Source organism: Oncorhynchus kisutch, unplaced genomic scaffold (assembly GCF_002021735.2).
Source record: "Oncorhynchus kisutch isolate 150728-3 unplaced genomic scaffold, Okis_V2 scaffold3065, whole genome shotgun sequence".
Taxonomy (NCBI): domain Eukaryota; kingdom Metazoa; phylum Chordata; class Actinopteri; order Salmoniformes; family Salmonidae; genus Oncorhynchus; species Oncorhynchus kisutch.
Window position 1 is genome coordinate 1,692 of NW_022265010.1, and position 10,809 is coordinate 12,500.

Below are 10,809 nucleotides of genomic sequence, written 5' to 3' on the forward strand. Positions count from 1 at the left end.
TTTATGTTTGAAGCCTGAAATGTGGCAAAAGGTCGCAAAGTTCAAGGGGGCCGAATACTTTCGCAAGGCACTGTAGGAAGAATCCTAGAGAGGAACCAGGCTCCGAGGGGCCAGTCCTCTTCTGGTTGTGCCGGTGGAGGGTACATGTGGCCATTAAGGCTACAGTAGATGACCAGCAGGGTCAAATAAGACAGACAGTTGTGCTTCATACTGAACAAGATTTTGTTAATGCTAACATTCCTCTAACGGTGCCTTGACCTTTGTGTCTTCCAGGCAGACCAGGGAACAGGAGACACCCCCGGACTTCTTCTACTTCTCTGATCTGGAGAGACACAACGCTGAGATCGCTGCCTTTCATCTGGACAGGTGGTGTGTGTGTGTGTGTGTGTGTGTGTGTGTGTGTGTGTGTGTGTGTGTGTGTGTGTGTGTGTGTGTGTGTGTGGTGTGTGTGTTGTGTGTGTGTGCTTGGGTGTGCTTGGGTGTGAGTTTGTGTGCGTGTACACCATGTGTGGAGTTGCCGGCATGACTAACACACACATCAAATGTTTTTTTTTTTGGGTGGGGGGGGTGGTAAATCAGCTTTAATACTGCAGACAGATTGTGGATTCTGTCAATGTAATTATCTGCCTAATTTCCAATATATATTTTAGATATATATATTTTTTTTAAATGTAAAATACATTTGACATAAGTATCTCTTGATTTATTTTTCTCCCACCCTACCAACAACCCCCTCCCATCTATCTAAATAACCATCCAGTCTTGACTTCTACTTGATGTTTCACAAAGTTCTGACCTTTCTATTCTCATAGTTTGCCACTGATTTTAAATGAAAGATGAAAACATTTACTAAAAAGTACTATGATATTATTGCATTGACTGACCCATGGCTTTTCAATTCACCCAGCAGTGCTATTTGCAATGATAGCCTTTAAGTAAATGCTGGGATTTTTCAGCCATTCCTGAACCTGCGACCAAAAACAAGCTACATGTTGACAGTACCAAAACAAGTGATCTAATGATTCTGTCTCTTCACAGCAACATCTACAGAGCTGGAATGGTTGAATCCCCATATATATAACATTCTATTGGTTGCAAGAATTTTGTATTATAATTTACATTTAAAAGCTCTATGTTTTGATCCAGCATTGTTTTGTGTAGCAGTTCATAAACCACGTTTCATGGAATCGGTTCATCAAAATCTCTTCGCAACGCTATTTCAGCCTGTATGGCACAGCTGTCACTTTTTTGGGCTTTAAATGAAACTGGTTTACTTTTGTAATGTTTTTGACAAATGTTGTTCTTTAATAATAGGGATCAGCGTCCCATTAATGGGACAGTGGAAAATCAGGCAGCGCCTTGTGTCACGATTGCATATTTTAGAGAAACAACAAATGTCGGTACATAGCAGTGTCTTATATTGGCTGAAAGCTTAAATTCTTGTTAATATGACGTACTGTCCAATTTACAGTACCTATTACCGTTGAAAAACGCCATGCTATTGTTTGAGGAGAGCTCCTACCAACAAAACACCTTTTTTTCCCCATTAGGTTTGATAAATTCACCTCTGAAGGTGAAATGTGTATTTACATCAGAAATCTGCTCTTTCCCAAGTGTCGTTTTGTTAGATATTTTGTACTTCCACTCGTTCAATTTGCAAGAAAGGAATCTGTGAAAATCTTCTAACCCTAAACATTGTTTCAAACCAGTCAAATCACGTTTGTATGTATTCCTCAGAGATCCTAGATGTAATCAGACTTCATTATATCATTAGGGGTGTAGTATATCCTATAGGACACCAAATTTGGTCAGAGAGCTACGCCTTCAGGACACGGCCGATGACTCGGCCGGGTCTTCACTTGATCAACTGGAAACTTTGTCAAATAAGCACCAATCGGGGTCAACACAAAGCTAGCTAGATAGCCAATGCGCTGGGCTTTACTGCAGTGTTGGGAGACCCTGTATCTGTTGCAAAGTGTCGGTGCTAATCTTTTCCTTTTGGACAACAATATAAGAATATGGAGAGTTATGAAGTTATGGAACTGGGTGTCTTGCAATGTTGAACTTATAATATGGCTACTAATACTGGAAAAGCTAAACATTTGACGATATTCTTGCAGAAAAATGTAATGTGAATGTCTCCTTCATGACTTGCCCAAATGTACCTGGGTGACTTCACACTAAAAGTAATGTGGTTTGCTCATACTTCAAGGTATCCATCTGAAACTTTGCACATACACTGCTGCCATCTTGTGGACACCATCAGAATTACACCAGAGTGATGGCTAGATTTGGCACCTTTCTGTTGCATTTCAAAGATGGTGGTAGAAAAAAACGGTTGGTTTTCTCTTTGTATTTTCTTCTACCAGATCTATTGTGTTATATTCTCCTACATTCATTCTCATTCCCAAAAACTGTGTTTCCTTCAAATGGTACCAAGAATATGCATATCCTTGCTTCAGGTCCTGAGCTACAGGCAGTTAGATTTGGTATTTCATTTTAGGTGAAAATTGAAAAAAGGGGGCTATCCTCATAATGCTTACCTCAATTGTTTTATACACAGTAGGCATCACACAAGCTTAGCAGGTGTTCTGTGACCGTGTTTTCACGCTCTCTGCCATCCAATACAAACACACACATGTATAGACTTTTACACAACTCAAACAAATGTCTATGTGGAATCAAAATAGAGACAGAAATGTCTCTGGTATTATAAGGAAATGAGAGTTTTCTTCTAACAAGTCTGTCAGTTTTAAGCTGTGATAACTGTAGTAGTAAGTTATCAGTTCTCCATTCATCATTATATTACGGTATACATAATGGTATGGTCCAATACATAATGGTATGGTCCAATACATAATGGTCTGGCCCAATACATAATGGTATGGTCCAATACCTAATGGTCTGATCCAATACATAATGGTATGGTCCAATATATAATGGTCCTGGTCCAATACATAATGGTATGGTCCAATACATAATGGTCTGATCCAATACATAATGGTATGGTCCAATACATAATGGTCTGGTCCAATATATAATGGTCTGGTCCAATACATCATGGTATGGTCCAATATGTAATGGTCTGGTCCAATACATAATGGTATGGTCCAATAGATAATGGTCTGGTCCAATACATAATGGTCTGGTCCAATACGTAATGGTCTGGTCCAATACATAATGGTCTGGTCCAATACATCATGGTCTGGTCCAATATATAATGGTCTGATCCAATATATAATGGTCTGGTCCAGAGTTTGGGTTAGAGTTAGCTTCTTGCATTAGATAACATTTACTGATGAATGGAATAATGTCAGAATCTGTTCTAACCACCACTGTGAGTCTACATTTTCACAGTATCTGTTCAGTATGCCATCCTTATCAGACCAGGTGTGAGAACCATCAACACTTATCAACCCTAAGGTTACACACACACGCACACACACACACACACACACACACACACACACACACACACACACACACACACACACCACACACACACACACACACCACACACACACACACACACACACACACACACACATCTGTGCCTAGTTCCCTTGTTTTGGATAGCGGATAAAGCTCACTGTACTAGCAGGCCGGCAGTGGTAGACACGTTTCACCCTCTCGCTCGCTCTCTCTCTCTCTCTCACACACACACCACACACACACACACACACCACACACACACACACACACACACACACACACACACACACACACACACACACACACACACACGCACGCACGCACACACACACACACAGACACAGACACAGACACACAGCCCAGTGGAATGCCATGTCCGGGCCAAAGGCATGTGTTTGTGTGGGCACAGTGGGCTGTGGAGAGGAAACCAAGGGACATGCCCAATGCTATCTGGGCATCATTCAAGGCAGGGAGGAGGTAACTGTGCTAGCCCCTAAAGACCAGCTTGTATTTAGGTTGTTGTTAGGTTGTGTATGCCAAGCGGAGGCTGGCTATATGAATTACGGCCTTGTTGTTTGGCTCAGGGCTGCAACATCTCTGGACAGCAGCCTGTGGAACTCTGGTTCGTGTCCAAAGGGCACCCTATTCACTTTGTACTGCACTACTTTTTACCAAGTCGTGCACTGCAAAGGGTATAGGGTGCTTTTGGGATGAGGCCTCTCAATCTGATCTACATGTAGAGGCATGTTTAGGAAGAGGAGAACAGGAGGAAATGCATAGCCTCTTCTCTTCACTCCCTCTATGGTTGGACAGTGGGCACTGTTGATACAACATTGTGTTATCGTTATACTGTGTAAGGGTTTAACTCAAAGCCTTTCCACTTCCACACGTTGTACCATGTTAACCTACACTGTGCAGTCTTCTACACTCTCTGTATGCAGTACTCTACCCATTACAAGAGTGGGGTACAGGGAGGGAGGGAGGGGAGGGAGAGGAGAGAGAGAGAGAGAGAGAGAGAGAAACTTCTGTATGTGTAATGTTTACTGTTAATTTTTGTTGTTTTTCACTTTATATATTCACTTTGTATGTTGTCTACCTCACTTGCTTTGGCAAATGTTAACACATGTTTCCCATGCCAAAAAGAGAGAGACCGAGACAGAGAGAGAGAGCGAGAGAGACAGAGACCAGAGACACACACAGAGAGAGAGACAGAGAGAGACAGATAGAGAGAGAGATGAGAGAGAGACGGGAAGAGAGAGAAGAGAGACAGAGAGAGAGAGGAGAGGAGAGAGAGACGGAGAGAGAGAGAGAGAGAGAGACGGAGAGAGAGAGGAAGAGAAAGAGGAAGAGAGAAGAGAGAGAGAGAGGAGCCTGGCTCCATACAGGAGTTCCTTTGTCATCTGGTTCATGGTGACTGTGCACTTTAAGCAGCTGTAGCTCCTGAGAACTTTCATCTGGTGGCTAGGGTTTCATCCTTGCAGCCCCACGCCCTGTCTCCCCGTCTCTCTCCCTGAGGCTATGTCTTCAGGTTACACACATACACACCACACCACACACAAACCCACGCTCAACACTCCACTCCCAGAGTCTAAGCTTAGAGAGGTCATGCTGCAGGAAGCAATGACAAGGATGGTTAAGAGGTATGGAATGAGTGGGAGGCCTGGCCCAGCTAGTGTGGCATAGACAGAAATAAGGTCAGTTGGAAGAGAGGATGCAAAGTGAGAAGGAAAAGCAAGAAAAGGATGCACAGGGAGAAGGAGAGGGGTAGAGTAAGGGATGAGAGTGGGGAGAGAGAAGGAGAGGGGTAGAGTAAGGGATGAGAGTGGGGAGAGAGAAGGAGAGGGGTAGTGTAAAGGGATGAGAGTGGGGAGAGAGAAGGAGAGGGGTAGAGTAAAGGGATGAGAGTGGGGAGAGAGAAGGAGAGGGGTAGAGTAAGGGATGAGAGTGGGGAGAGAGAAGGAGAGGGGTAGAGTAAAGGGATGAGAGTGGGGAGAGAGAAGGAAAGGGGTAGAGTAAGGGATGAGAGTGGGGAGAGAGAAGGAGAGGGTAGAGTAAAGGGATGAGAGTGGGGAGAGAGAAGGAGAGGGGTAGAGCAAAGGGATGAGAGTGGGGAGAGAGAAGAGAGGGGTAGAGTAAAGGGATGAAGTGGGAGAGAGAAGAGAGGGGTAGAGTAAGGGATGCAGAGTGGGGAAAGAGAAGAAGAGGGGTAGAGTAAAGGATGAGAATGAGGAGAGAGAAGGGAGGGGTAGAGTAAAGGGATGAGAGTGGGGAGAGAGAAGGCGAGGGGTAGAGTAAAGGGATGAGAGTGGGGAGAGGAGAAGAGTGGGGTAGAGTAAAGGCATGAGAGTGGGGAGAGAGAAGGAGAGGGGTAGAGTAAAGGGATGAGAGTGGGAGAGAGAGAGGAGTGGGGTAGAGTAAAGGCATGAGAGTGGGGAGAGAGAAGGAGAGGGGTAGAGTAAAGGGATGAGAGTGGGGAAAGAGAAGGAGAGGGTAGAGTAAAGGATGAGAGTGGGGAGAGAGAAGGAGAGGGTTAGAGTAAAGGGATGAGAGTGGGGAGAGAGAAGGAGAGGGTAGAGTAAAGGGATGAGAGTGGGGAGAGAGAAGGAGAGGGTTAGAGTAAAGGGATGAGAGTGGGGAGAGAGAAGGAGAGGGGTAGAGTAAAGGGATGAGAGTGGGGAGAGAGAAGGAGAGGGGTAGAGTAAGGGATGAGAGTGGGAGAGAAGGAGAGGGTAGAGTAAAGGGATGAGAGTGGGGAAAGAGAAGAAGAGGGGTAGAGTAAAGGGATGAGAATGGGGAGAGAGAAGGAGAGGGGGTAGAGTAAAGGGAATGAGAGTGGGGAGAGAGAAGGAGAGGGGTAGAGTAAAGGGATTGAGAGTGGGGAGAGAGAAGGAGAGGGGTAGAGTAAAGGGGATGAGAGTGGGGAAAGAGAAGGAGAGGGGTAGAGTAAGGGATGAGAATGGGGAGAGAGAAGGAGAGGGGTAGAGTAAAGGATGAGAGTGGGGAGAGAGAAGGAGAGGGGTAGAGTAAAGGGATGAGAGTGGGGAGAGAGAAGGAGAGGGGTAGAGTAAAGGGATGAGAGTGGGGAAAGAGAAGGAGAGGGGTAGAGTAAAGGGATGAGAGTGGGGAGAGAGAAGGAGAGGGGTAGAGTAAAGGGATGAGAGTGGGAGGAGAGAAGGAGAGGGTAGAGTAAAGAGATGAGAGTGGGGAGAGAGAAGGAGAGGGTAGAGTAAAGGGATGAGAGTGGGGAGAGAGAAGGAGGTGGGTAGAGTAAAGGCATGAGAGTGGGGAGAGAGAAGGAGAGGGGTAGAGTAAAGGGATGAGAGTGGGGAGAGAGAAGGAGTGGGGTAGAGTAAAGGCATGAGAGTGGGGAGAGAGAAGGAGAGGGGTAGAGTAAAGGGATGAGAGTGGGGCAAAGAGAAGGAGAGGGGTAGAGTAAGGGATGAGAGTGGGGAGAGAGAAGGAGAGGGTTTAGAGTAAAGGGATGAGAGTGGGGAGAGAGAAGGAGAGGGGTAGAGTAAAGGGATGAGAGTGGGGAGAGAGAGGGAGAGGGGTAGAGTAATGGATGAGAGTGGGGAGAGAGAAGGAGAGGGGTAGAGTAAGGGATGAGAGTGGGAGAGAGAAGGAGAGGGGTAGAGTAAAGGGATGAGAGTGGGGAAAGAGAAGGAGAGGGGTAGAGTAAAGGGATGAGAGTGGGGAGAGAGAAGGAGAGGGGTAGAGTAAAGGGATGAGAGTGGGGAGAGAGAAGGGAGGGGTAGAGTAAAGGGATGAGAGTGGGGAGAGAGAAGGAAGGGGTAGAGTAAAGGGATGAGAGTGGGGAGAGAGAAGGAGTGGGGTAGAGTAAAGGCATGAGAGTGGGGAGAGAGAAGGAGAGGGGTAGAGTAAAGGGATGAGAGTGGGGAGAGAGAAGGAGTGGGGTAGAGTAAAGGCATGAGAGTGGGGAGAGAGAAGGAGAGGGGTAGAGTAAAGGGATGAGAGTGGGAAAGAGAAGGAGAGGGGTAGAGTAAAGGGATGAGAGTGGGGAGAGAGAAGGAGAGGGTTAGAGTAAAGGGATGAGAGTGGGGAGAGAGAAGGAGAGGGGTAGAGTAAATGGATGAGAGTGGGGAGAGAGAAGGAGAGGGGTAGAGTAAAGGGATGAGAGTGGGAGAGAGAAGGAGAGGGGTAGAGTAAAGGGATGAGAGTGGGGAGAGAGAAGGAGAGGGTAGAGTAAAGGGATGAGAGTGGGGAAAGAAAGAGGGGGTAGAGTAAAGGGATGAGAGGGGGAGAGAGAAGGAGAGGGGTAGAGTAAAGGGATGAGAGTGGGGAGAGAGAAGGAGAGGGGTAGAGTAAGGGAGAGAGTGGGGAGAGAGAAGGAGAGGGGTAGAGTAAAGGATGAGAGTGGGGAGAGAGAGGAGAGGGTAGAGTAAAGGCATGAGAGTGGGGAGAGAGAAGGAAAGGGGTAGAGTAAAGGGATGAGAGTGGGAAAGAGAAGGAGAGGGGTAGAGTAAAGGGATGAGAGTGGGGAGAGAGAAGGAGAGGGGTAGAGTAAAGGGATGTGAGTGGGGAGAGAGAAGGAGAGGGGTAGAGTAAAGGGATGAGAGTGGGGAGAGAGAAGGAGAGGGGTAGAGAAAGAAAGAAGATGAGTATGAGAGAGAAGGAAAGAGAGAGAGAGAGGATAGGATAGGAGAGGAGCGAGGGAGGAAGAGAAAGGGAGCAGGAGAGAAAGAAGGAGGAGTTCCAGTGTCTCAGCCCAGTGTGGTTTGAGCGACCGGATGCTGAAGTTCAATAAACAGAACTTTAAAAGCCATTGAAAGGAGCTAAGGGATTATACTCTAAAATAGATGAATTATTAATCATATTTCACACGCACTAGCAGGAAGAAAGAGGCCCGTACACACACACTCCACCGTTGACACTTTGGATTGAAAATCATTCCTGGCTTCTCCCTCGAGCAGGAAATTGTGTCCTGGTTTTTATGGCATATCATTTACAGCTCTATATATTTGTGATAATAGTTATTGATGATGTGGTGAAGGAAGAGCTCTTCCATTCATGAAAGCCTTATAGAAGAAAATACAAATAAGGTATGGAAAGGCCCTAAAAACTTAGTCTCATCTCGATCAGCATGTGGTTTCCAACACAGTGTTTTATGACAACACCTTGGCTTGGGAGAACCAAATGGTGTTATTGAATTGAATGACTTCTTTTCCTGGGTTTTCTAATGGATAAATCCAGACATCTACATTATGTTCACCACTGATCTTGATATATGTATATCTATGGTCTCTTCCCTCAGGATCCTAGACTTCCGGAGAGTGCCCCCGGTGGCGGGAAGACTGGTCAACATGACCAGGGAGATACGGGATGTGACCAGGGACAAAAAGCTCTGGAGGACTTTCTTCATCTCCCCAGGTAAACACACTGCTACGGACGTTCTGACAACGATCCCACAACATTCCCACAGACTACCTACGGAGTACGGCAAACTCAAGACTTAGATTAGATATTTATTTATTGTCTGTTCCTTAATTAAAGAACTTATTCCCACTATGGTTAGCGTTACTATGTGATCCTAGCTACAGCAGTAGTTGAGGACAGTTTCCATTCTTGTGACCAGGGAAAACTCTGGTTCCTAGCTACTGTGTAGGTCTGTAGAGGAGTCAGACTGGCTACTTAGATTAAAAACTCTGGTTCCTAGCTACTGTGTAGGTCTGTAGAGGAGTCAGACTGGCTACTTAGATTAAAACTCTGGTCCCTAGCTACTGTGTAGGTCTGTAGAGGAGTCAGACTGGCTACATAGATTAAAACTCTGGTCCCTAGCTACTGTGTAGGTCTGTAGAGGAGTCAGACTGGCTACTTAGATTAAAACTCTGGTTCCTAGCTACTGTGTAGGTCTGTAGAGGAGTCAGACTGACTACTTAGATTAAAACTCTGGTTCCTAGCTACTGTGTAGGTCTGTAGAGGAGTCAGACTGGCTACTTAGATTAAAACTCTGGTTCCTAGCTACTGTGTAGGTCTGTAGAGGAGTCAGACTGGCTACTTAGATTAAAACTCTGGTTCCTAGCTACTGTGTAGGTCTGTAGAGGAGTCAGACTGGACATGTATATTTACCTCTAGTCAACAGTAGTATATTGTGTATTCACTATGCAGTATACAGCTTAGTTGAGTTTATTTGCAGGAACTACACAGAAAACACAGAATCTCCAGGGAGTCCCCCAAAACACACACACACACACACTTCAAAACCCTTTCTGAAAACAAGCAAACTGCAAAGCACAATAATTCACCAGAAAGACTCCTATTTAGAGGCTGGATCCTAGTCCTCCCCTAACAAGGAGTCCCATAAATAATTCCCTTTAGCTTAGTGGTTCAGTGCTGGGCCAGTGGTGGAGAGGAACACAGACAGACAGACGGACGGACGGACGGACGGACGGACGGACGGACGGACGGACGGACGGACGGACGGACGGACGGACAGACAGACAGACAGACAGACAGACAGACAGACAGACAGACAGACACACTGAACACACATCTGTCAGAGGTAACCTAATCATCCTCATAGATGAGTTGTTAAAGCTCTTGTCCAACAGACAGACAGAGACAGACAGACAGACAGACAGACAGACAGACAGACAGACAGACAGACAGACAGACAGACAGACAGACAGACAGACAGACAGACAGACAGACAGACAGACAGACAGACAGACAGACAGACAGACAGACAGACAGACAGACAGACACTGAACACACATCTGTCAGAGGTAACCTAATCATCCTCATAGATGAGTTGTTAAAGCTCTTGTCCAACAGACGGATGGAACAATCTCAAACCCTCTGTCTGTTACTTGTCCTTCATTCAGTCCTTTCAATCCCACTACATGAACTGAGTGAAAACCCTGATACAGGCATGTACCATGTAGACTGGTTTGAAAGGGACTTAGCAAAGAGGCCCTTTACATGAAATTGGAAGTTCAGTATGTTACAAAATAATGTTTGATGGTTCCCCACCCAGACATGAGTTGGTGGCTAAAGTTAGTTACATTTTGTAGTGGCTCTTTCAAGAAAACCCAACAATGGATTCCAGTTTCTCCTGGCCCATAGACTAAGTAACAATGTGAGGAACCATCTAAGATTAAGTTGTAAAATAATGAACTTCCCCTTTAATGTAAATGGCCGTTGCTGAGTTCTGGACCTCTAAAACCTGTCTTCAGACTGTCTGTTAGATCCCCATGCAGCCCAGTGAACAGCTATGTGGAATAACAGAGACCATTCTATCTGACAGGAGATTACTGCTACACTTAGACAGTTTGCTGGCTCAGCACTCGCCTCCCTACCTCTCTGAACCCAAGATTAAGAAACCAATACCAGTCTGGCTCTACAACACCCTGCCAGCTT

The 10,809-nt window shown here is 45.8% G+C and overlaps 1 protein-coding gene across 1 annotated transcript in view; it reads left to right on the forward strand.

The window, feature by feature from the left end:
• Positions 1–241: 241 nt before the first annotated feature.
• The window catches only part of LOC109883720 (extracellular serine/threonine protein kinase FAM20C), a gene marked incomplete at both ends in the record, with an annotated part of 17,657 nt that continues 7,089 nt past the window's right edge, over positions 242–10,809 (forward strand). The window contains 2 exons of the mRNA XM_031820131.1: positions 242–366; positions 8,705–8,820. Of these exons, the coding sequence (XP_031675991.1) occupies positions 242–366; positions 8,705–8,820 (241 nt within the window). The remainder of the gene's footprint in view (positions 367–8,704; positions 8,821–10,809) is intronic.